The sequence below is a fragment of the Parus major genome, chromosome 5 (genome assembly GCF_001522545.3).
Source record: "Parus major isolate Abel chromosome 5, Parus_major1.1, whole genome shotgun sequence".
NCBI lineage: Eukaryota > Metazoa > Chordata > Aves > Passeriformes > Paridae > Parus > Parus major.
This window is the reverse complement of record NC_031774.1, coordinates 22,132,622-22,159,064: the sequence shown is the minus strand read 5'-3', so window position 1 is coordinate 22,159,064 and position 26,443 is coordinate 22,132,622. Positions and strand designations below refer to the sequence as shown.

Genomic DNA, 26,443 nt, shown 5'->3' with positions numbered 1-26,443 from the left:
GACCTTTTTGTGCTCAGGACTGTGGAGACCATAAAATGGTATTTTAAAGTTTGGAGCTGGTCTCTTCAGCCAACTAACTAAACCCATGATGGTGTCAGTGGTAGACTTAAGAGACATCCCTAGGACTGAATGAAAGGGGCTAAGAAGTCAGACCACATTGATAGTGTGTTTGACTGGAAGTGACTACTGGAAAAGAGAAATGGAAACTCTTTTTTTAATGAAGCTTTTTATTCAGTTGTTAAATAGAAAGAGGTAATAACTTAACTGTGCAGACAAAAAGAGGAGCACACCAGATGTATAGAATTTGTACATTCATATGGCTTGGGGAATAAACTTTTTCAGGAAGATGAAAACTTTGATTCTTAATAAAATTAAATTTCATACTGATCCAAGCCAAGATAGGAACAAAGTAGGAAACACATAATTTCAATATTCACAGAATAGGTTCCTCTTCATTAAGTCAGTTGTGGATGCTAGATCTTCTTTGGGTCCTCACTGCAAATGAAATAAGAGAATACTTAGCTTTCAGAGGTGTCTGAACAAACCATAGCATCTCTAAAATATGTGCATGCTGAATCACAGTTTATCTGGCAGCTAAGATTGCTTTATATTTGTGGACACATCAAGGTGGCACTGGGAGGTTTTTTATTTTTCTTTCCTTCCATAGCAACAGCAGACAGAAATAGATACTACAAAGAGACAATGCAAAACTGCTGGTATGGTTTGGGTATACGGTCACGTTAGTGCATTTCAGTGGATTCATGTAAACTCTGTGTGCTTGCTCTTGTCCCATGGCAGATACAAGGCTCATGACACAGCCGAGCTTCCTTTCCCCCCAGCTCAAGCTGCACCGTTGTGCAGTTGCTGCAGGCTGCAGTCACACACGCAGGAATTCCTTTATTCCAGCTGGTACACGCTAACGCGAAAGCCTGCGGTCACTTGATTGTTTAGTTGTGGCCTTAGTTCTTAATTAAATGGGACTGAAGAAAAAGTGTTTTAACTGGAAAAAACCAGGAATCCTGACCATGGAGATGCTGCCTCTCTTGTCATGGGGCTGGGTGACCTCACCCACTGTAGATTTGTCTTGCTCTCTGAACTGTGTGATTAAAAACTGCACCTTTTCCAGGGGAATGATATATTCAAATGCTGCATTATGATTTATTGTCTCTCTACTGTGCTAGTAACACTAGCAGTGTCATTGAATTGATTGCCCTTATTGGCACATGCTTTGGAACGGCACATATCTGAGAGGGAAGGTGAACAGTGAATCACCTGGCTAACACCACTTATCCTGAGTGTGGCTCCATCTGCATGAATGAATAAATGAGGTCAGTGTAGAACTGATTCCTTATATCTAAAGCAAGGAAGGAAGTGATGACCCTCATGGAGAGCAGCTCTTCCATGTTTTTCCTGAGTGAATAGAAAGGCTGATTTGACATGGACTGTTTTCCTTGCCATTCCCCATGTTCTCAGACTTACCAGCAGCAAAGGCAGCTTGGAAACCAGAAGCTGTATGGGCACCATCTGTGATGAACTCTACGAGCATAAGATTACTAGAAGAAATAATGCTATTTGGTATCTTTGATCCACAGGTCTTGTCCATTAGAACTGGAGAAGTCTTGCTAGATCCATCATAAACTTTAACATAGTCACCCTGACAGCCTCTAGTGTTCTGCAGATGAAAGGCTTGAAAGTGCAGGGAAACCTGTAAGGGAAGAGAAAATCAGCTTTTAATATATAAGAATACTTCTTTCATGGAATGTCCTTTAAAACAGATAGAATCTAAACGGTAGCCAAGCACGGACTCACAGACCAGAACTGCTTACTCTGATTTTCCTCTCTTCCCCTGAAGCTGCAGGGTTCAGATCCAATCACTGAATGCTCCCATGCTCAGAGAGCTTTGTCTTGATTTTGCAAACCTGAAGCCCAACATGTGGAGGTTTTTCAAAATCACAACTCTGCACTGTCATTGCCTGTACCTGGCTTAAGTACATAAAAGGTAGACTAGTCTGACATTCTTCTTGTGAAGAAGATCTCATCTGGCAACAGCTGTACAAAGCACAAGGTGCTTAGCCTAGAAAGAAGTTCAGCCATATTTGAAGACCACTATTAACCTGCGGTTACCTTTCTGGATCGGGTTCGGATGAGCCAGACGCAGTTGGTGTTATCTGAGTAATTCCTTGGATAGTTGGCAGATCTCAGTGAACCAGAAGGTCCATCAAGAATCGTGCTGCAGCGACCTGAGGAAAAAATGCTCGCTTCAGGACTGCAGAAGTTTTCAGTCATTCACAACTACAATCTCTTCAGAATAGACTGATCTCTGTTGTCTGATCTATCACCATCCATTTCAGAGTACTGCTACATCTTGATTAAAAGGAGGTATCATGTTGTCCCAATTTTCACATAATGCATCAAAGAGAAAAGTAAAGTAATGCTCTGAAAAGCATTCAACTTTTATTGATTCACTCTCTCATTTAGCAAGAGATCTCTTTCTGCAGCTCTGTAAAGAGTGTCAGAGGATTCAATTCTCTGCAGTTGGTGCCACTGTTTTCCATTGAGAAGGGGAAGTGATGTCAGAAGAGTCAAGCTCAAATATGATGCCTCTGCAATGCTTAAATTCTAATCTTAGGAGGAGCACTTGGGGTACAAGAGGTAATACTTTCATCAGTTTTTTTTCCTCTGATCGAATACATGTCTGTGATTGTGTATAAAAATTTATTCTAGCAGAAGTTACATATAAAAAATTTAAACATACAATGGCAAACTTTTGAAAACTGGACAAGGCAACATGAAACTGTTCAAGTTCAAAGTTTTGTTTTGGCTCAGGTCTTAAATACCATCTGCCATGAGGAGTGGTGATTCCTGGCTCTTTTGGGATTTATAGTTGTCTGCTGAACTGTAAGAATCCAAATTACTCCATTGAAATTCAAAATGTGGTATGCAGTTTCTCCAGTTGCACAGCAGTCACTTATGCTAACAGCAAATGTGTTTGATTTAATTTAGAGGCAGTTTCCATTTTCTCACTAATCACAATGTGTCTCCAGCTTCACCTTTGCATCCCCTCCCACAGTAACCCTAGTGGGTACCTGGAATTCATGAGAATAGTCGAATAGTCGCACAGTCTGATGAAAAACTGCTTTTTCTGCAACATGCCCAAATCTGAGTTGAACATACTCAACTCAGTGAGTTGAGATATGGTGGCTTTGAGATACTTACTGCAGTTGTAAAGTTTGTTGATTTTGGCCACGTCCAAGTTGCTCATCCCTTGTCTCTGTCCAATGTGTACTGATCCATCAGGGATTGGTACAATAGTTGCTTTCCCAGTGGTATTGCTGAATGTGTATCTGAAAAGACCCATGAGAAAAACCGTTCTCTAAGCACCATAACTTCTTTCAGGATTCAGTAGGATGCTTTGGAGGGAGAACAATAATTGTACATGAGCTGTTGCAGTGATTAATAGTGCTGTTTAAATAGGTCTCATTGAGATGTCCACCAGTAAGCAGAGTCAATGTCCAGATGCCCTCCTTTGCTTCCAAGCCCAGCAGTGGAGAGCTCCCTAATGGAAAGCTAAGGGATGGAGTATCCCAGTCCTCGGGAGAAGCTTGTCTGGACTGACTCATGGTGTTTTTCTCAGAAGAGGACTTGGGGAAACTGGTAGTTAGGAGAGAGTTACGATAGAAACTAGTTCTAATGTAAGATTTGAGTTCCTAAAATAGTGATGCCATGCTGCTACTTACGGGCCATAGTGCATTACTGAGGAATAGTCATACGGAAGATCCAGGTTATTGGAGTTTTCAAATTTCTTGAAGTCTGGTCTGTCAGCTGTAATAAATGATATTGTACTTAGAGTATGCTTCCTACCTACTCCCTTCAGGGGAGAAGGAAGACCTGGGAACAGTAGGATGTGTCACCACTTCCTACATGGAGGAGCTCAAAGTACTCACCAGGACTGATGTACTGCCACATGATCTTTACATGTTTGTCTCTGTCGCTTCGAGAATGCTCATGCAAAAAGCCCAGAGCGTGCTCCAGCTCATGTTGAATTACTCCTTTCCACATGCAGCCTCCTTTCATCACAGAGACAGTCTGTCCACCTCCTACTTTCCCATAGTTGGACCAGCAGCTGAGAGAGGCATTGAACAGCAACAGAAGATTTGTGGGATTTTTATTGGCAGGCAGGCAAAGAGGCAGAACAGAAAGCCTTGCTTCACACACCTCTTGTGAGAGTGGAAGGATTCCTCTCTCTTCACTGTGATAGTCAGAGTGTACAGAGGCAAAAGTGATCATGGCATATAAAAGAATGAAGCATAAAATCATTGCTAAAACTTTCTGTAAGACTTCTGTTAGCACAGAGGCTCCTGAATTCTGACTTTACCAGGATCTTGACTCCCTTGAAATAACAAATTTTTTGTTTCAAAATACTAAGGACAGTATCAGAGCTGGAGATAAGATGGAGATAAGATTTTCAAGCTATGTGTTGAACAATTTTCTCATAAGCTCTAATTCTGAGCCCGATGGACAACAGTGTGATTCACTGTGTTTCATGAGTTGAAATTGGTTTATTTTTGTAAATAGCACCTGCGGTATTCAATATATGTTGGGCTGAAGTGTGCACTATACCACAAGGAAAACAAGCTTAGGCATTCTTTCCCCCTTAACAGTGCTTTTCCAGCATTTGTATTATTTCAGTGTCTGCAGTGAGTTCCTGATGTACCTGATGAGCCCTTGCACCATCAGGTATCCAAGGAAGATACCTTGGCGCTGTGATAAAACAAAAGCCTCTCTGAGGTCACACAGCATCAGTGTAGGAAAGGATTGAAAAATTCAGTGGAAGTAACTTGTTAATTTATCATTCAACTCACCCATCAGCAGATCTAATACTGAGGTAGTCACGTTCTGTCTTGCGCTTCACAAAATTAATGCAAGTCAGCGCTTCAAATTCTGCCATGGCATCATGAATCCCTTTTATATGGTTTGTCTCTGGGGAATAAAGGGTTCATTTTAGGGGTCACAAGAAAACGTTAGCAGATGCCATTAAAATCTCACATACTCTCAAAAACAGGGTAAATGAGGGACAGAAACATTGGCCTAGGTTCTGTCTTGTTTTTTGCTCAGTACTGAATATTGTTTAAGATTTTAACAGCTTGGCACAAGATCCTCTTTATCCAGATATTCGTCCATATGTATTCAGGTGCCTCTTTTTCAATGATTTGTTCTTAATTATACTGGTGGTTTTTGATGTATCTTATTGGACACTTGGAGACAATTCTGGGAAACTGTTTTGCTGATGAAAAGCAGACCATTGAAGCTCCACCGTAATAGTCATGAACCTTATTCTGGAAGACACCATTAGAGGGAATGGTTTTTGTTGTCTCCAAGGGACCAGTCATGAGACATGATGCAGGCAAAATGTCTCAATGAAATTTGATCTGTTTCTGGTTCAGGTCCTTGTAACTTAAAATTTGTCTACGCTTGCACAGCACCAGTAAATCCTTAGAACTGATTTATTCAACTGTTTGTGTGCTCACTCGATGTAAGTTTCTCTCTGAAGCATATTGAATGAGATCCATTAAAAAAAACATTGAAATTTAAACCCACCATAAGTAGGATCCAATTCATAGGGAATACGAACGATCCCATCGCTGGACTGGGGCCAGTTGCAATGGCGACAGTTGATGGCACTACGACCCCTTCGTGGAACTATGTCACCTTCCTGCAACAACTGAGAGCTGTCTGGTGAGAGAGAAAGGGTGCAAACATCTGAGCCATAAATTGCTGGACACTTGCTAAGCACACTTGGAAAAACAAGCAGTAGCAATAGTAAGAATGATGTTCTACTCTGGTACTATTTAATCATACATCATGTGACACTGAATGAGTGGCATCAGATATCTCCCCCAGAAGGTGTTGGACAAAAACAGGAGGTGCCAATAAGGAAACCCCAAGAAGCTGGGCAGAACAAAAAAAGGAGTGTTGTCAGGAGAAAACTGTAGGAATATTTGGTGTCTCCTTCTACTTTATTTCAAGTAAAGTCACTTGAATGACTCTTGGAGGAGAAAATGTGAGATAGACAAGCTGATAGATCAGGGAATGTTTGGAAGGATGAGGGGAAAGGAAGTCTGGAGCAGGGAGCATGGAACTGACTGCAGCTTACTAGCAGTCTGTACTGAAAAGCCAAATAATGGCTGAATGCAAGAAAAAGGCAGTTAAATAACAAAGCATGCAAATACCCACACTTTATGTCCAAAGAATAATAAAGATGTTGAAAGCTAAAGCTGAAGAAACTGTCTGAACAGTTTTCAGTTGCCTCCACACCTGGGAGCATCTCCAGCATTGACACAATAATTTTGAGACACTGTAGGGCTTCAGCAGACCACACTGTAACCCCAGTGGTATCTCTTACATGGTGGTGTGTAAGATGGCAAAAACATTTGCACAGATTTGATAACACATCGTACTTCCCACATCACCCCAAAAAAGCAACAAAGACAGGCCCATTACAGACAAGAATTTGGTGGCTTTACCTTTGTTAACTTTCAGAATTTTGTTAAAAATATCTTCGTCCTCCTCATCAGTCTCCGTAGGTGAAGGAGATTCTATGCAGAAGCACAACAGTATCACTTTCTCATTCCCAGAGAAAATATGAATCCTGATTTTGTTACTCTGATGATGCATGATTTTTCCAGTGACGCATGTGAAACTTACGGAGCCTATTTAGGGGCTGGAGGGATGTTCACTCCTGTAGATGTTTGTTCACTGACACAATCTTGAGAACCTCCCTGTGCTTATTTTGGCATTAACTTAGTCCCAAGAGCCATTCTCCTTCAATTATTTCATTCTCTCCTTGTTTTTTCTTTTCCTAACCATGATATTTTTAGGCCTGAGATGGCACAGTTTTACCTCTTTATGAGCAATTCACACTCAAATCCCCAACATAAGATACCAGAAGCAAAAATAGACAGAGAGCAGTCCTTCTTGCTACTCCAGCTTGCTGGACATGATGACCTCTTGCAAAACCCTCAAATCAGTGATTTTGGAACTGCATTCCTGCTCCATGGGCCAGACTGATGCCCCCAGCTAAACCCAGCATCATGGACTCCTAGGGATTGCTAGAAAAATGAGCTAACTCTGCACATTATGCAGCAAGCCTTGACATCAACAAAAACCAGAAACACATGACCTCTGTGTTTCTTCTAACCTTTGGAAGTGACTTAATTCAGGACATTACTTAGGCAGAGCTATTTTTAGCAAAAGTAATAGCTGAGGTTTTTAGCAAGGCCAAGCAATTAGCCAAAACCAAGAGACTTTGCTTAGTGTGAAACATTGTGGTGAGTGCATTCATTTAAAATTCCTCATAAAGGTTAATTTGTGTTAAGCATGTGTTATTTTCTGGAGTAACTGAGTAGATAACAATCAGTATATCCCCTCAAATATGTACCTGAAGATGGAGTAATACATACCAAATATATCCTCTTGCGTAGTAACCTGCAAGAACAATACAATAGTATTATCTCACAATTTATAATATAACATTAAATAATAAAACATATAAATTTTCAATAGTGTCCAGGCTACCACTGGAAGTACCTTTCACCAATGCAGCTTTTATATATTGTGCCATGTGTAAAGGACCATGGGGTGGTAGATACTCTTTGGTACCTTGGCAAACAAGGGTATCATAAAGGCAAATGCAGTATGAAGTGTGGAGTTCAGATTCACTCTGATGCACGGTTGAGCAGAGAAGACTTTGCTGCCCAGGTGTAGATACAGGTGGAGTGCAAGAGTCCTGACCTTACTTTCCACAATGTTAAACCCCAAAGTGATCAGAAGAGCTGAATTAGCTTGCCTTACCTCTGTAGGTTCTGTTGCTGCAAAAAGAAAAAAGAAAAAAAAAGACAAGCATTAGATTCTGAGTGCAACTTCAGTGTGTTCAACAGCATGAACCTCCTCAGCCATGGGAATGCCTTTGGCAGATCCCTTTGAGTGGAGGGGAACAGAGTGCACCAGCTGATGCACAGGCACAGAAATTAAAGGGATATTTAATCAAATGACTATGAAAATTCCTAGTAGATTGTGTTGAGGAATAGAATCCTGATCATTTACCATCTAAGAATCAGCAAATCATTTTATCCGTTTCAGTGTGGAAAATTACAAAAGAAACCAGTGACAAAAACAAATTTTGTCCCCAGATTTCTCTGCTACAGGTGCAGGCTAACCAGCTGAACAATATCCCCTGGTTTCACAGTGTCAAAGAATAAGGTTCCAACATGTGATAGAGGCTATAATTTAGCATGGGAAAAATAATCTCAGCTTCAATATGCACCTGACAGCAGCCTGGTACCATTTTGAGTCTTAAGGTGCCTTTCTACTGTGATGCCTTCTGATTTTTACCAAATATGAGATTCTAGATACAAACCAGGACTGAAAATATGACCTGATATATACATTCTTACTTTCACTGTTATAATATAAAAAAAAAGCTTAAAAATTAGAAGGACCTTCAGAGGTCATCACTTTGTCTGCTTTCCCTAAGGCAGACAGAGTTTTATCTGTACTATTCCTGACCACAGTTTGTTTGACCTGTTCTTAAGTATGATGGATATGTTGAAAGCCTATCTGACAATCTCTTCCAGTTTCCTAATAATTGCAGTCTTCCTTGTCAAAGTATGAAACAATTTTGTTTTTCCAGTTCAACACTGAAGCAGAGAACACTCATATAAACAGTGGTTATTTCCAAGCCCATCTGTGCCCCAAATTTTAGTGTAATTTTTTTCAATAAAAGATATGCCAAGCTCTATCACACCTTGAAGCATCATTCCCTTTTTACAATTATTGCTCAAACGTAATGAGAAGATGTCTTCCTTTACAGATTTTATCTAGCACCCACAACAGAATTGCTTTTATTGAGCCAAAAAGGCTTCAGTCTGTGTTTTCAGGCTGTTACTTCAGTTATATGGCAATGGAAGTCCACTGTAATGATGGTGGCTTATTATAGAAAAATTCAGTCAGTTCCCACCAGCTGCATCAAAGAGATCCATGACATCTAAAAACATCCTGCAGGGAAGAACATTTTTGAGATGGGTTGACCAGATCCAGAATTTATGCACCCAAGAGGCACTAGATTAATTGAGTAGTCAAAGTCAGTGGAAATTAGGCTTCTGGTTCCTCAGCACATAAAGCCTGCAACTTCTTTTTAAAACCCAAATGAGACACCACAGAAGGCATCTGCCATCTCCTTGAAGAAATGAACATCTGGTGTGATAAGGCTTTCAAAATTATACAGCTCATGATTTCCCTACACTCTAAATACTGAAAGATATCTCAAAAGGCACAAAAAGCAGTTAGGATAAATTACAGGTCATTGTATGCATTTGTTCCAATAAACCTGCAACTTTGAGACTGAGCAACAGACTACCTTGAACTTGAGCAAGCATGTCCCTTGGTCCCTTCTAAATATACTGAGCAGTAATTTTCCAACATCCTTTTTTTCCCATCCCATAAATGATAGTTCAAAAGCAGAATTTGTCTATTTTGTCACTGACTTGCTCTATGTCAAGCGAATTTTTCCAAGGTGTCTTCTTTTTACACACATTACACCCAGCCTGTTAATTTTTTGCTGTAGTTAAAGTCTGCCTACAGTTTTCTTTCCATTGACCTCTGAAGGTCTGCAATTATCTCCTCGGATTTTGCAAGTTAACAAAAGCTGTTCAGCTAAGCCTATTCCAAACAGGAACAAAGCAAAGCTTTCTTTGATGCCTGACATCTCTTTCTCATACAGCTGTACTGAGGTAGGCAAGGAGGCAAATGACTAGCAGTCTTATTATAACATTCAACTTAATGAAGAGGTATCAAGATGTCTAATTAAAATTTTATTTTCAAGCCAGTGAAAGCGCATCTTATTTAACCTAAGAAACCATGCCCCAAAAGTCTCTATAAAGCACATCTTTGTAAAAATACATCTGCACTTAGCTCAATAACAAGTTATGAAACATAGCCTTATTCAAAAGGCCTGTCAGTGCTTTCACATGCTCTAAAAACAAGTCAAAACCAAGTATGTAACAAACAGTCAAGAAATAACAGGTGTTTTTAAAACATGCTAGAAATCACACTTACTTGTTGTGCTGTTCTCATAGTTCTCCTGCAAAACCAACAGGTAAAAGTCATTACTCTTCCATAGCTGACAAATGCAGCAACAATAATATCAACATCAGCTGAACGGAGGAACCAAATCATTACATTGCCTTTATTTATTATCATACCACCAACATTTTCTTGCAGGAAATTTACCAGAGCGCGCCCTGGCAGTTTGTCTGGCGGCAGAAGAGCCCAGCAGGAGGATGGAGCCCCAGTGCGAGGAGCAGCTCTCACCTGGACGGGGAAGGGCAGGGCGGCGTGCAGCAGGAGCGCGGTGAGGAGCAGGCAGCTCCGCAGCTCCATGGTGCGCTGGGGACCGAGCACCGCCACCGCCACCGCCGCTACATATACCCGCACAGCCCGCTCCTCCGGGCTGCCGGTCCTGCCCCAGCCAATGGCAGCCCCGGCAGAAAGAAAACTGCTTTTGCTGCCTCAAGAGCCGGTTTAGCCCCCAGGCATGTCCCGGGGCTGCGCTATCGCTGCTGGCATCGCCATCCCTTTGGCCTGCCGCCGTCATTCGAGCTGCGCTGTAGGGCTGGCTCAGCCTCATGCTGGTGCTGCCATCCGCTTCCTCTGCTGCTTGGGGGGTCTTTCCTGAAATGTTCACTTTGACTGTTACCACATAGGAAGCCCTTGTTCCAGGGTAACTCTCCAGTGAACTGGATTGTTAGGATTTCAGAGCGTAGGTGACTTTTTTCTTTATGTCACTGAGATTACAGAAGGCCATGACAGAATTGTGCTGCTTTGAGACACAGAACACATGGCTACCCAGGGAGCTTATGACTGTGTATTCCCTGAGACAACTTATGGTTCTAGAAGTACAGATTTTTTGGTTTTTCCTGTGTGCTTCTTAATATTTCATGACATCAGGACTGTCTCCTGTGTCCCATTATTTCTGGCAGCCTGAGAGTTACAGGTGCCCTTATGAGTTTTGTGACCGGCAATCAGAGAGGGAGAAAAGAGAGCAGCAGCATAAGCAGCACTTACTCATTTTGAGAATGATTAACAGATTTTTCTTTGCTGGAGTGCACTTGTCCAGAAGCGGAGTGCACTCGTCCGGAGGAAGCAGTGAGCACATCTAGCAAGAAATGCTCGTAGGAGGCAAACCAGCAACCACTGAGCCTCTTATCACAGCAACCTCTTCTCACAGCAAAGCTCTGCTTAGTGAACCATTTGCTGAAGCTCCTGGGAAAGCATCTGGTCTCTTTTAGTTTGTGTCAGGGTACACTTTCCATGCATGGAAAAGGAAACTGAACTATAAAACGCACTGATTCTGTCTCTAGACCATGCTAGTGCGCAGATACCCTCAGAGTAAGCTTTAAACCCACTTCTTATTTCTGCATGGAATAAGATGCTCTAGAAATTCTCCATGTTGGTGAATGAATAAAGAAGCAGCAGAAGGCTTTCCATGTATTTGTCTCCAAATCATACCCAAGAGTAGGCATTAGATGGAAATGAGACCTGAATTGTGTTGGACGGGATAAGTCTTTATCTTAGTGATGGAAAATTCACAATGCACACTGCTGCTGAAGAAAGTCTGGATTGACAAAGTCCATGGATAAACTTTTATCACCCCCACAGAGAGGCAGCATAGGGGGATATTACTTTTCTGTCTCTGCACACTGACTGAAGGAAGGTCTGCCCTAGGCACGGGTTAGTAAACAGCAGGGTGGCACATGGTCCTTGTGACCATGAAAGAGCATCAAGTGGCCATTGTCAGCATGTTAATCCTGCTGGCTGTCCTTTGTACACATAAATGTTCTCAATAAGCAACGCTAAGTGTCTTTTTTTAATACCTGTCTTTCAGAAGGATGAAAATCTTCCTTGTGCTGAAGCGAGGCTGGGCAGGTCTGGTCTGCAGTGGGAGAATGCTTCTCCATGTTTCTCACTGAATACAAGGACAAAACAAAAGCCTATGATGCCAGGTACCTTGGCATGCCAAAACCATACCAAAACACACTGCAACATGGGGCTTGCACATAGTCTGCTTTCATTACAGTTTAGGAGGAAAAAAGGGAGAAATCAGATCACTCTCAGGGAAAACCAGTCCAGGAGCAAAAGGAAGGATCAGAGGTAGTGGGGCCATAAAACAAACTTAAAAAGAAAGATAGGAAGGTTAGTGACCTCAGCATATTTTTAGCATGTTATTGGGAAAATGCTACTCCTGAATGACTGATTAGCTGCCTGCGCTCAGGAAAGAGTGAGGCAAAAAGGATGCAGAGCATTTTATCCTGGACATATTCCTATGCTGACATACTGAACAGTTCATGGAATAGATTGCTGCATGCCACATTTCCCATAAGCCAACAAATAGTGCTGATGGGGGGGTGGCTTCGTGGGATCAAGGATGGGGCTGTGAATGCTGCAGCTGGCAAAGTACACACAACAGACTGAGGGGGAGTGCTGGTACTCATGGTTCCTGCCAGTTCTGAAGATCTTGTCACCTTGTGCCTGGTATTTAGAATCAGTATTTGGTTATTTTCCCAAGTGTGGTACACATGGGGGAGGAATTGTCAGACCTGTTTTCACTAATTGAAAAACACTCTAATTTATTGAGATATTGAAAAATCAGGGCATAGTTTCAATAGATAAAGTAAAGGTGGTAACTCTAGTGAGGTAACGTCAGAAATTTTCTAGAGAAAATGCCACAGAAATTGGTTTGAACCCTTAGGAACCAAACAAGGACTCCATAAAGAAAAAATGTCTTTGCATTTTCACAAGAAAAACATGTGGGAAGTTTTGTCAGACCCGAGTCTCCTGTCAGTATATCCCAGTCTCTGATGGACAGTAGATTTTGAAAGAGAGATTTTTAACATGTGAACAATTATTAGCAGATGTCCAAAACCAACAACAAAATGTCAAGAAGTTCTTTAACAGTGTCATAATCTGCAAGAAGTCTTTCAGCAAAATATAGCACTGCTCCTAAACGACGACTACAAAACTTGGAGTTATGTCTGAGGACATTGAATTGTTTGCAGAAATATGTAGGCATAACCAATAAAAAAACCATACAGACATACCAATTTAAAAAAAAATATTTTCCCTTCTGTTGATATGGGAATTCACAGCAAGTATATATAGTCAAAATCAAAACAGCAGATGCATGAAAGATACAACAATTCTGTAGAAATCTTTCAGATTTTGCTCAGTCATATGTCATTTAGTCATATGTGTTATTCTCTTTGGTGCCTTTCACTGTAAACAGCTTCCAAACTATAATGTAAACCATTGAGATTTAATTATGGAAAGAAATTGCACTAATTGCTACTAATGGTTGTGCCATGAAATGCAGGGAAAAAAATAATTCCAGGAACTAAAAGAAACCTTTATGTCGAACAGCTTGTGGAATTTATGTGATAGCTACCATAACTGATTCATGGTAAGATACAAACTAATCTTGAAAGTTTAAAAGCATCTGGTTTTACCAAAACCATTGAAGCAATGGTATGGACCACACCACATAACTGAAATTACTGTGGATTGGCATCATATGAATAAACACCACACAATTACATCTGCAGTCTGGGGTTAATGACAAATCTGAAACAGGAATATATTTTAGGTAGAATTGCTCAGTATCATTTCCCAGGAATGTCTGCTTTGTGCAGCATTTCAGGATTTTGGCTCACTTTCATTTGGAAAGGGAATTCTGGTTTCCACTGAGCTCTGGATTCATGAATTCTGAACCCCCATCCTCTGGCCAGTAAGTCTGCTCCTGCGTACTGCTTTCAGCTCAGTGCTTTTTGTCTCCCTCTCACTAATTCCAAGTGCTCTAATCACACAGAAATTGCTTCCTTTTCTGTCGTGTCTTTATGATCAGACACTTTTCAGATAGAAATCATTCCTCACACAAGCTTTTTCTGTGCTGGCTTAAAGGATTTTCAGCCCTTTAGTCTAATAACTCCACTCTTCTTGATTCTACAATTATATTTTCATTCCTTCCAAGTTGCCTGTACCTTTTTGGTAGTACAGTGATTTAGGAGTGGACGATTTCAGTGGAATTCATGCCAGCCAGTACTGCACTTTGCTGGTTGAGAGTATTATTGAAGCGCTGGCACCTCCTGAGGGTTTCACAAGTAACCAGCATAGACTTCAAGTCCCTATATTGAAGACTTATGTGTGTTATAAAAGACAGATCTAGACAAGCCAAAGTGGAGTTAGAAGCTGTTTCCCAGAGCCCATGAGCATACTTGTATTCACAGATTTACTTGTCCTTCATGTCCCTCTCTACATTTCTGCTTTGGATCCTGTCTCCCAGAGAAGACCTGGAGTTGTTTGGGTTCCTGTTGCACTTTCCGTTTTTGGGGGGTTTCCATGTCATTGCTAACACCATGTGGAGCTATGAATCCACATGATTCTCAGGTTCTTTAGCAGAACAGTGGCACATCCTCCATGATATTAATCCAGACTAGCTCCAGCTGCAGTCCTAGCCCTGACTGTTTATTGAAAGAACTCAAACCTAAAATTATGAATATTGGCTTCCTATTGGTTAGTCACTTTTCCATTCAAAGAGCCAAACCTAGAAACTTTGAACTTTAGTCTGTAGTCAGAAGAAGGACAATGAAGGAAAAAGTTGTTTTTTTTCTGATGTGTTCTTCACAAAAGCAAAATATGGAGTTAGGAAAAAAAAATAGTAAAGAAACAAGCTGAAATAATAAAAATGTTGGAACTTCTAAATTAAAAGTTAGAAACATATTGATTTTAATTTCAAAATCAGATTTCAAGGCCAAATTTAGCAAAGCATCATGTAGCAATTAAACTAGTATTTGTAATGATGTGTGATCCAATGGCTATTGGGGTTGAGGGAAGGAGATTGGAAGTGATGAAACTGGAACTTTAATTTGGACAATTCTAGTAATGAACTTCTGATTGCTTTGAAAAAAACAACAAATTCCTTTCTTTTATCAGGAGAAGCCATCTGATTTGTCTGCTGCCCTTAGGCGAAGAAAGGATGGATCAAAGGGTTTCCAGCCTGCAGAGCAATGTTATGCTGATTGCAAAGGAATCCATGTGATGGGGTAAGGTGCAAGCTGTTTGAGCAGTGCCTGGGGTCATTTTTGGTCTCTGTGCCCTCTGAAGGGAGCCACCCAGTGCTGCCCCAGCTGGGGAGATCTCCTTGTGACAGATTATGAAATGCCAGCCAGCTCCTCTGCTTGGTTTATCTCCTGTGAACAGAAGTGTCCTTTTGCCTACAGGGAAGCTTTTGCTTACAGTAACCATGCCACTCACCCTTGTGAGTGCTTGCTCGGCAATTTAACTAAGGCAGGCAGAGGAAATCCCTGTGTCTGCCTCTCAGGTGAGCACATGGGAGCTACCTGTGTCTGCTGAAAGTGGAAAGCACATCTCTTTCTCTACCCTGCACCGATCTGCCTGATAAAGGGCCCATTACTGGTTGGGCATTGTCCCTCACTCAAATGCCACCGCACTGCCTTCCTTTTCCTCTGTCCCTCATCAGAAAGGCTGTTTGTGCTCTCTGACTGTGCTGCTTGTCTCAGTACCTGTCTCAATACCTTTCCTTTTATTCACATATTTGCTTCTCAACTGTCCTCTAAGCAGGATTTTTTAATATTTCAGTGGGAGACTCCAGAAGGCTGTTCCGCTCTTACTGTTCTTTTCTAATGCCAGTTCCCTGCACAATGTGAATTGCACCCATTCACCAGGTTAGCTTATGGATTTGCATCCTCTTCTAGAAGGACAATTTGTAGCTCTTCTCATCTTGTGAGCAGGTGAGTTTGGACACTACTATTTCTGATTTTATTTGGATCCACAGAAAAGTACTTTAAGAAAAGATAAAGCTCAGCTCTCATAGCCCCTGTCTTGTTATAAGCAAGCTGCCATCCAGGCAGATACCAGTGGCTAAATATTAACATTGGAAACCTGATCATAAACTTCAAAGTTATTAAAACAAAGAATCCACTTGCATGTTCCAGGAGTCTCTTGCCAAAGAGAACATTTGCCAAATGCAATCCAAAGTGCCCAATGATCTATGAAGCTTTGACCACAAAGTCAGTAACAGTGCAGCCTGGGTTCCCGGGCATGCAGGACAGGCAGCAGTGTGCTTTGCTCGGTGTCTGTGGTGAGCACGTAACCAAAGCCTGGTGAGCCTCAGACAGACACACTGAGGGCATGCTCTGGCCTGGGGGCTGAGGGTGCACACTGGACCAGCAGGGTCTGCCACCCCCCGGGTGGGACAGCAGCAGAGCTGGGGATAGCAGGGACAGCGACTGGACAAGCAGGTTTGATGCAAGGGATGCTGCAGCAGCAGCAGCAGAGCTGCAGAGGGATGGGGAGGAAGGGTGGGAGGCCGAAGGCTTTCCTGCTTTGTGTTGTCAGGCACTGGGGTGGTCTGCACAGCACAGCCTCGGCCCCAGCTAACCACCCTGCCTTCTCTCATTGCTGTGGTTTAGTTCTTACAAACTAGTTAGTTACTAGTTGGTTAGTTACAAGGAAATAATTCAGGTCCTAAAATCTACCATTGTGACTTGAACCATTTAACAGGAAATCCACCCTTAATCCTCTCTCAGTTTCTGAGGGATACCCATTCCTGCCTCTTTCTTTGTGCTATGCTAGGGCTCCTGTTAAAAGCACATACAAAAAAATGCCCATCATGGATTCACCCTTCCAGCAATTCCATCTAGAAAGGAAATATTTTTTTTTTCCTTTTTTTGCAGCAGGAGAAGCTGAACATGTACTTTTATGTCTCCACCTCTCTCCACCTTCCACTACTGATTTTATTTGGGTCACCACAAATTTGAGGATTTTTTTCTGTAGGGTCTGGAGGGATCCTGGAGCATGAGGGTGCCAGTCTGTTGCTCTCACCATCTTTTTGGGGAAGAGTGAACCTAACAGAGAACAGAGGATGGCTGCTACCCAACCCATGAATTATCTATCCATGATGCTTCCCGAGGGAGCTGTGGCTACATTAACCTTGGGTTACAGCTGTGATTACATTAAAGAAAAAGCTTCCACAGGGGCCTTTCTTTTCCACTCATCTGAAGCGACTATCCCATTAGTTACTGAACACATTAATGGCACATTGACACATTACCTACAATTACAATTTCTGAAGTCCTTACCAGGGTTCCCTCTGTGCTCACTGAACACATCTTTCTCTTCAGAGTAAGTGCAGTTGAAACAAATTAGAGAGGCTGTCTTGAGATCTTCTGCTAAAGAGAAAAGCCTATGTTTTCATATATAATTTATTTTAGATTTATCCAGCTAGCTGATAGAAACATACAGGACCAAACTTGAATGTTAGGGCCTTCAAGTCCAGCCTTTTGGCTTTATATTCATCTTTGCTAATAGTTTAAATTCTCCTCAGTGAACTCAGATTTGGCTCTCAGTTCACAGGTTTGTATGCAGGAAAACCATTTATTTGTACTGGACGATTTGAACTGCAGCTCTATTTTTTTACAGGGATAGTTCTGTTGCAAATCTGCACATGATGCAGTATGAGTTCAGCAACAAGTCAAGGCACTCTGAGAAATCTTCTACTTAAAGGTCTGCTTCCATCCTTTGCACATGTATTTGCCTTCTATCTCTAATAAGAATGTCATAAACAGGTTCTGCGTGTACATTTGTATTCCTCCTTTAAATTCTTTTTGCAGGAAATTGAAGTAGTGAATGATGTGAAATATTCAAAGTTCTTAGTCTCTGCAAGTGAAAGAAGGGTGGAGTATTTATTACTTTCTTTATTCTGATAATCTCTTCTGATCTTGAAGAGAGAGAGACCCATGTGATACTCGTTTTGGACCACCATAAAAAGGAGAAGAGAATGTAGAGCTCGTCTCTCCAAGAATTTATGAGGGCCATAGAGGTAGTCTGTGGCCTGCCATTAGATGAATTATGGCTGTAGCCTCGGACCATTGCAATTCTGATATCTTCAGATCTGTCGAAAGAACAAGGACTAAGGTGCTGGTTTGTGTGATGACATAACTGAAAAGAACAGTAAAATGCAAATAGAAAAATAAATCTATCAAATGGTCAAGTCAACCTCTTTACCCAAGAAACCAGAAAAACTCTCATTTTTATTCCAAATCATTAAACCAAGTGGGCAGCAGACTTGCTGATGTACTGGTCCTCACAGGAGCAGGATCACATGTGTCTCTGCTCGTGGGTGTACTTGATTAAAGCACTCACAGACTGAAATGAATGGTGATGCTGTTTGCTGTCACTGGAGACTCTCGTCCCAAATTATGAGCTGTTAGGAGACAAAGATTTATTTTTTTTTCCCATACTCTAGTGTATGGTTACTGCAGTACATGGTTATCCTAGGGTGATTTAAAGAAGCCTTTCATTAAGCAGTATTTCCTAAATTGCAATGTGTTTGTATGTGGCACCACATTTGGCAGGGACTGGGGTCTTGTGCCTTGTCTTTTCTCTGGCTGTGACATGACACAGAGTGGGTTTGGGAGCTTCCTCACAGTACCATTAGTATGACCCAGTAAGCACTGTTCAGTTCACTGTGTCTGGAACAGAGTCACCTAGATTTTCAGCATGTTTAGACCATCTATACGGTTGTTATAAAAAACCAAAGTAAGGTATGAATCATAGTGTGGTTTCCATGCCCCCATCACTTCCTGATCTGTGCAGAGAAAGCCAGATTGGGTAAGATGTTGTAGGCAGCCATCTCTCCTACACACCTGCCATGCAACCGCTGAAGATTACACAATTGTCCCTGTTCCACAGACAAGGGATGACCTTTCCCTCCTACTGTCTGGTACCAACTGTGTCACAACTTTGAACAGGAATTTTGACACAAGATTCATGTATTTTGTCACAATTTAGATGAAATGCAAGATTTAAACTTTATTGGAAAAAAACCTCTTTCTCTTCTAAAGCTTCTAAAGCACAGCTTCAGCACGAACGATTTAAACTTTATCACATATTTTTGTCTGACAATGCCATGAAACACCTTCAGAGGAACTGGTACTTCAGAGGAGTTAGGCTGTACAGACAAGAAGAGCCTGGCAGTGACGAAGAAAGTGCAAACTGCTGCTGATGTGATATGTGTATGCCATGCTGGGGACACCCAGGATGTACGGGCTTGAGTGATGAGGGCTTTTAATGCACAGTGCTGTGAGAGAAGATGCTGGATGCATGGGAAAATTTGGAGTTTTAATATGACCATATTAGGCCCAAGCTCATTTGAAGTCTCTTGGGAAAAGACGTCAGTGTCAGCCTGAGATTTCACATTTTAAGAAAACAGATCAGCCAAATGTTGGTATGGGATCTGTGATCTATTTTTGAAATATGACAGTGGGAATGGATCAGGAAAACACTAAGTGGTCTAAAGTACAAAGAAAGAAGAATCATCTATCCCCTCAAAAGTTACTGGATTCTCACATGGTGAGGGAAAGACCTACAAAATGAACAGATAAAAGGAAAAAGAGGAGGAAACGGTTTACGAAAGCAGAGGGAGGATACAACTGAGTTTTGAAAGTCACTGTTGTCTTCAGGAAAAAATGACAGAGTGAGCTGGCCAGTGTAAGCACAGCAGTGAAGAAGAGACTCTGGAAACCAGAGTGGAAACAGCTAAGTCAAGAAAGGGAATTTGTACTAAGGGTTTTACTCTTCATCATTACTGTGTCAGGTTTCCTCCTACTGTACCCAGGGAAGGGCCTCTGACCCACTCTGCAGATTTGCAGCTCAAAGATTATTTCCTCTGGAGTTTTGACAGCAGGTAGGGAACAGCTGGGGACACAGGGCTTCAAGTCAGTGAGCCCATTGGGAAGAGGACAGTCTCCTGAAGTGTAATTTGGACAGCTGTGAAAAGTAAGGAAACAATTTCCCAGAGCTACTGAAAGGAGCACACATGGGAGGGCTCCTTTCAAATTTGGATGTAACTTTTTCAGTGGGGAAAAGGGGAAACTTTGCCCCAGTAACTTCGAAGATGTGCACTAAGCAAGTAGAGCCCTCTGGGGCCATCACAGGCAATGCCCCTGTGATTTCCACCACAGAAGTACCTAAATCCTAAAGGTGGTGGCTATCTCAAGATCATTTAGATTAGGCCTGACTGCAAAGCTGTCAATAATGGTGCTGGCAGTAGTATAAAATGGGAAAGACCTACTGCTCTATTTCTCACTGGATGACATCAATTCTGAGCAGCAATCACCTATCAAACTTGACCAAGATGAGGTCAGATCTCACTGTGATCTCAATCTGAAAAACCAAGCATAGTATATATTTCTGCAAAAACAAAACCAATCCCCTGTCTGAACTATTTCAAAGGAAGGCAAGGAGGCCAGAGACATCACAGCAGTAGAGGAGTAAGGCAGATCCATGCCATTCTTGCACTTAACTCAGTCAGTAAACTAGGTGAAAGGCATCTGTCCTGATAGCTGGAGGCTGTTTTCTGAAAATGCTGTTCTTGTAGAGGGTGTTTTTCTCTCAACTGGAAGGTCTGGCTTCACAATCTTGTGTGCCAGCTCATTTTATCAGTGTGCTGGCTGAAATTTGTTTGATAGCAGTGTCATGGAAAATATTCCAAAGTCTGACAATATCTTGTGGGTCACAAGGAATGGCTAGAGGTGAACATGAATAGAATATAATTTCTTGAGTTTGAAACTAGAAGATGTGAATCTTTATTATCTTCACTTATTTCCTCCTCTTTGTTCTTTGTTTCTATGTCAAGGAACAGGATCAAACAAGGTCATCTTATGGAAAAATGTTCCTGTACTGTTCTTGATGTTAAAAGTAGTAAAAGTGATTCACTATTAGACATTAAGAATTACCACTGCTGAGGTACTTGCAGTTTCTACTGATGGAGGTAGCCAGCAAAAGACCCCAATAAACACAGTGAGTGACTACATGGAGCAGATCTGTTCCCTGTCTATTCATTGTGCCTTCCTGCCTCTGCCTCTGACAGATGGAGGGGATACATGAAAACTTCCACGGAGACTCAAAGGAAACATGGAAGGAAACAATAAGAGACCAACAGCTGCTTACAAATTGCAACTTTATGTGAGTCAATGACTCAAAATAATGTTTCCAAAACCCAAGATTTTTAGGTTTTACCTAAAAGATGTAAGAAATACAATTTTTATGGCATGGGATGGCTTCTGGAATAACCATAGGCCGCTCTGACCCTGTGGCCTCTCTCTGGCATGGGCCAAAAGTGGCTGCCTAGAAGAGCACATAAGAACAGGGCAAACATATAGAATACTTTCCCCTTGTTTTGAACATGAGTCCTACTTGAATCTTCACTGTAGTTCTTATACTACTATTACTGGAATTGGGAAGCTGGTCCCTAGATAGCTTCTCCCATGCACTCAGGATTTGAGAGACCTCTTCCTTCTTCCCTTGCACTATCTGTTTTCCAGGTTGAGAAGCTGTAATTTGCTCTTTCATTCCTTTACACAGAACCAGTTCCACACCTTGAGTCACCTGTTCTGATCCATCTATGAACTTGATTTTATTTAATGACATCCTATTTTAGACTGGAAATGTAAGAGCTGCATGTAACATTTAAGGGAAAGGCAATGTGCTCCAAAACTGGAATTAACGGACACAAAAGCAGTTGTTGCTTTGGCCATTTTGCTGCCAGTTTGATTATTGAAGTGCAGTGAAAAAATATGCCAGCCTTTTTTGTTGGGTCTTCCCTATCTTTCTCTGGAAGTTTTTCTGCAGTGACAGTGGTATCTTCAGTCTGAGAGGCAGTGGGATGAGGAGCCAGATGTGGAAGACAGAGCCTCCAGGCTCTGCTGCAAGTCCAGAAGGACTGCTTGCCTGCTTGGGCTTTCTCCCACAGTGGTACCTCCTAAAGAACAGTTGTAGGTAGCTTTTTTTCAGTTTAATACCACACAGTGCTGCTCATGTCCCAACACAACTTCCATGGAATTTTGCCACAGAAATGAGCACAGATATCTTGCACAAGTCAGGCCACAAGTGCCAGGTTGGGTGTAAATTAAATGAGAAAAACCCCATGTAATTATGGTGCACATTTCTAGCTGCTTAAACAGTAATATCAGCCAGTAATTAGGAATAATATTTACTATGATCTACTCCTTCTCTGAAGAGAGGCACATATAAAACCCAGATGTGTTCAATACAAAACCCTGATTCATTATCAGAGTTCATCTTATCAGCAAACTATTTACAGTTCATTTGCAAATAAAATGGTGTTATCCTGTACTTAAAGGTTTAAAGACAAAGCTGACATGAAAGTGAATAGATCTAGGGCTTTATAGGCAACCATAATTCTTTAATTTCCTGGCATTGCAGACTTAACATAGCTGGAGATATAGTTTTAACTAAAAGTACGAGATCCAAAGATTTTCTCTGCAAATTATCCGTCACAGCATTGGTGCTGCAAAAGTTTGAAACTCGGGCATGTTAGAAACTCTAAACAGAAACTGTAAGAAAAATATTGTTGCCTCTAGGAGGCAGCCGCTCATTGCAAATACAAACTTGCACTCCGGTGTCTGGCACTTCGGAAGGCTTTGAATTTTCTCAAATCGCCTGTGGTTATATATAAAAAAAAAAAATCTAGTGGAAATAAACGTGCACTTGCAGTGGAACTACCTGCCCAGATATGGGCTCTGCTTCTCCAGTCAATCAAGAGCCAGGTCTCACATTGAAAGGAGTTAGTCACAAAGCAAGCTCTGTTTTCCTGGCTTTTCAATGGCAAATTAGCAGAGTTCAGTGGAGAAGCAGGATATTTATCTGAGTTATCTGCTCTCAGCAAGATACCCTCTCCCATATAGGAAAGCATTTACTCATGTGCTTAACTTCACCTGCTAATTTGGCTGACATTTAACATTTTGTCTGCCACTTTACCAAGCAACACTGTCCTTTTAGTGGCATTTCCAGTGACACATTTTTCATTCTTTCACATGGGCCTGTCCTGAGCTGGAGCCAGAATTTTCTTTTGAATCTGCATTACTGAGGTGCTCACACTAAAGCAATTCACCCAGTAATACACAGGTATTGTTCTTCTGCTGGACTATGTGGTATGGTGTGACCTTCTAAAGCTGCTTTTCTCATTGCAGCTGGCCCTTTGATGCTCTGAGAGGAATTGTGATTTTTTGAAAACTTGCTTCATACAATAATACTCTCTTCACATCCCACGTGGTCCCCATGTACATATGGGACAACACAGGACAGCACATCGATGGTGTCACTGGTGGTTCAACAGCAGTGTAGACCACAACTGAACAAAAACAGCCCCCTAAAAACAATCTGCACAACACTAGTCTTGATTTCTAAACCACCCGTGTTGGATGGCCCTCTGCAATCCCTCAGAGATTGCTGTTGTTTATGGAGCAGAAATTATGCCCATTGCTGGAAATCTGCAACGTTTTCACTCTGAGTTTATCTGGCATCAGCTTCTGGACAATAGCTCCTGGTTACACATTGTTTGCTCAACAGGAGAGAACCTCTGTCATCAAAGGTTCATTCCACAACTGGGTCCTTAGGGATTTTGACCAAGACACCCCTTTTAGCCTTTTCATCGATAAAGAGACTGACCTCCTTGAGGCATACTGATGCACTACCTCACATCCCTTAATCCATTCATGTGGGGCTTTCATGAACTCCCCCTAATCCCCCTAATTTTCTAATAGTGTAACATCCTGCTACAGCAGTCACACCAATGCCAAATTTTCATGATACAGACCCTTCCTATTCCTCCCCAATGTTTGTTTTTTTCTCTCACCCTCCTGTAAGGCACACTATCCTTCCTGACTGTTTTTTGCTTTTTTAGCCCCTTCTCTCTACTTTCTAGTACTGAGTCTTCCACCCTCTGGCAGTATTCATCCAGTGTTGCTGCAAGGGATGCAAGAGATGTACAACAGTCAGGTTTCAGTGCTTGCTGGTGACAGGGGGTACGTGGCAGCCTCCTGAAACAGGTAGACAGCCATACTTTTCCCATAGATCTCCAGAATTCCACAGATTTTCAGCTCAGGGCAGTATAGTGTCTCAGTATAGCATCGTTAACCACAAACCCTTCACTGTATCCATGCAACTAGCTGGACCCTCCACGGTGCCAAATCCTTATCATCATCCTGAGGGTAAAAATGTGGACAAAGACTGCACACAAGGCTGGCAGGTGGTCCTGTAAGTCTGGAGCTTCTAGGAGTTCTAAATCCATTAACATCAGATGAAGCACCACACCCTGAAGCTCATTTTGTTGAGGTTGATAGCTTCCTTTTAGAAACTGATTCTTTGTTCTCCCCTTAATTACTTAATTTACTTGATTTAGATCTATAGATCTGTTTCAGTGACAGTGATAGAGGGACCAAGCCCACATTCCTCTCACAGAGCTTCTTTTTTTTTTTTTTTTTTTTTTGCATATGAATATGTAGAAACAACTGCTTTGTTTTAATAGTTCTGCAAAGGATTATTTCAGTGATTTGTTAATACTTTACCATCTGGTGGAGGAACACCTCACCATTTGGAGGAAGACAGAATCTCCTTCTTAAAGCTTTTACAACCTGAGGCAATAGCACACAAAAGCATAAAGTTATTTGCAGTCATTGCAAGCACAAGTCTTTTACCTTCACTTCTGTTTTCACAACGTTTTGTTTACATTTTGTTTATTAAACAAAACGCATGACAGCCTTATGTGGTCTTCTGTTACTAACTGACTATTTCAGTGGCCAAAGTGGATGATATAAACACCTTGTTATGATCTGGAAAGTTATTTTAGACCACCCTTCTGTTCAAACTGTTCCATTTGTGTAGCACAGAATCACATAACAAGTCAATAAAAGTGAAAACACGAGTTTACACCTTCAGGCTAAATCTGACTGTCAAAAGGATTTCCCTGAGAGAGAAAAAAATAAAAAAATCCTGAACAATTTTCTTTCCCATTTCCATCTGTTAACTCACACTTCTGCCTGGTGAAATGCCTCAGTGAGAAACAGAGTATCTCTGATACCAGCCCCTGATGGAGTGGAGTAGGCTGAGTCAGGGAAAGTAGTGTGAAAACATCTTCCATTCAGATGAATGTCAGCTTTTCCTTCTGCATTCTGGAACTTTAATTTGTGTCTTCAATTGTCAAAATAAAGGTGGGAAATCCCACCTGCTTATTCAAGTGGTTGGCAATTAAATTAAAGGGCTTTTTTTTTTTTTTTTCTTCTGTTAAAGCATGAACTGCAGCTAGGCAATGCAAAAGCTCTTGTAATTCTCCATGTGATCTGTACTAGCAAGACTTCATTCAGAGTAAGCCTCTCTTACACAGCCAATAAACAGAAAGGCCCAAAATGTCAGCAGAAGAGCTCACAGCAGGAACAAAGAATTTAAAAGAATTTATGGGCACCAAAGGTTTACTGGTACCTTATATTTTGTCATGACAGAGTATTCCTGCCTGAGTTACCAGAAGCTGAAAAACGTGTATATGCCTTTACCATTCTTATACATGCCTTCCATCAGAGTGTAGAGAAAATATGTGGATAGGATGACTGTGAAATATGTTGTCAGGCCTGAACCTGCCCTTAAAGTCTAGATTGCAAAAACAGGCTTTCATCTTTCTACTTGGCAAGCCTCCTTCTAATGGCAGATGTGACAGATAAAAAAGCTATGCGGTTCTGGACAGTATCAGTGTGAATGGCCAGTGAGAAAGGTCATTACCTGACCCCATTTTATCCTGCTTTAAAGAAAAATAAGTGATTTAATTATTGGGTGTTGGTGTTGAAACAAGCAAGTTCAAAAGATTTGAAATGCATTTATGGCCCAATTTTTTTAGAACAGAATGTGCTAAAAATAAGCAACCGTGCAGTGGCAGTACATGCCAAAGCTACAGATAAATTATGTATCGTACATGCATCAGTGCACACACAAAAATCTGAAATCTTTGGCCTGTCACCTTGTAGAAGCTCGCATACTGATAATATTCAATGTCTGAGGAGAGCTTCTTTGTTTTCCTAGCAATAGCAACACAAGGCTGTTGCCAGTCTGTTACTGTCAAAAAATGGTATCTGACAATGATTATTTATTTGTTCCATTTCATATCAAATACAGTTTCTGGCAGGAAAACTTAATTTTCCTATATAAGCAGGCAGAAAATATCTCAGAGATCATGCTATTAAATATTGTCTTGCAGAGAAACTTTGGTGTGACCTTCCTTCCACAGCATGTTGTAAGCAGTCTTTGTATAATTCTCAGAACAGCTTGTGGGAAACACATCAAGCTTGCATATCCTGAATGGACTGAAATCTCCACTCCAAATCTCTCTCACTGTACTCTACCCTTAACAGAACCTTTTTCCTTTTCATGTGGTTTCCAAATCTCTGGGGTGTCCGACCTAGCAGTGTAAGATTTCATTAGCACTTCTAGAAAGAACCCATCCTGTGGAGGAAATCAAAGGCAT

The 26,443-nt window shown here is 41.4% G+C and overlaps 1 protein-coding gene across 2 annotated transcripts in view; it reads right to left on the bottom strand.

Moving 5' to 3' along the window:
* Nucleotides 1-234: 234 nt before the first annotated feature.
* PRDM11 (PR/SET domain 11) overlaps nt 235-26,443 on the bottom strand; it is an 86,881-nt gene continuing 60,672 nt past the window's right edge. The window contains exons 8-20 of one of the 2 annotated variants that reach the window (XM_015630558.2): nt 11,931-12,022; nt 10,114-10,138; nt 7,852-7,868; nt 7,461-7,485; nt 6,525-6,596; nt 5,599-5,733; nt 4,863-4,980; nt 3,945-4,123; nt 3,738-3,822; nt 3,217-3,344; nt 2,125-2,240; nt 1,480-1,705; nt 235-495 (exon numbers count right to left, since the gene is read on the bottom strand). In XM_015630558.2, the coding sequence (XP_015486044.2) occupies nt 461-495; nt 1,480-1,705; nt 2,125-2,240; nt 3,217-3,344; nt 3,738-3,822; nt 3,945-4,123; nt 4,863-4,980; nt 5,599-5,733; nt 6,525-6,596; nt 7,461-7,485; nt 7,852-7,868; nt 10,114-10,138; nt 11,931-12,022 (1,253 nt within the window). In that variant the 3' untranslated portion in view covers nt 235-460. The remainder of the gene's footprint in view (nt 496-1,479; nt 1,706-2,124; nt 2,241-3,216; nt 3,345-3,737; nt 3,823-3,944; nt 4,124-4,862; nt 4,981-5,598; nt 5,734-6,524; nt 6,597-7,460; nt 7,486-7,851; nt 7,869-10,113; nt 10,139-11,930; nt 12,023-26,443) is intronic. The other variant, XM_033515438.1, reaches the window with a different exon arrangement.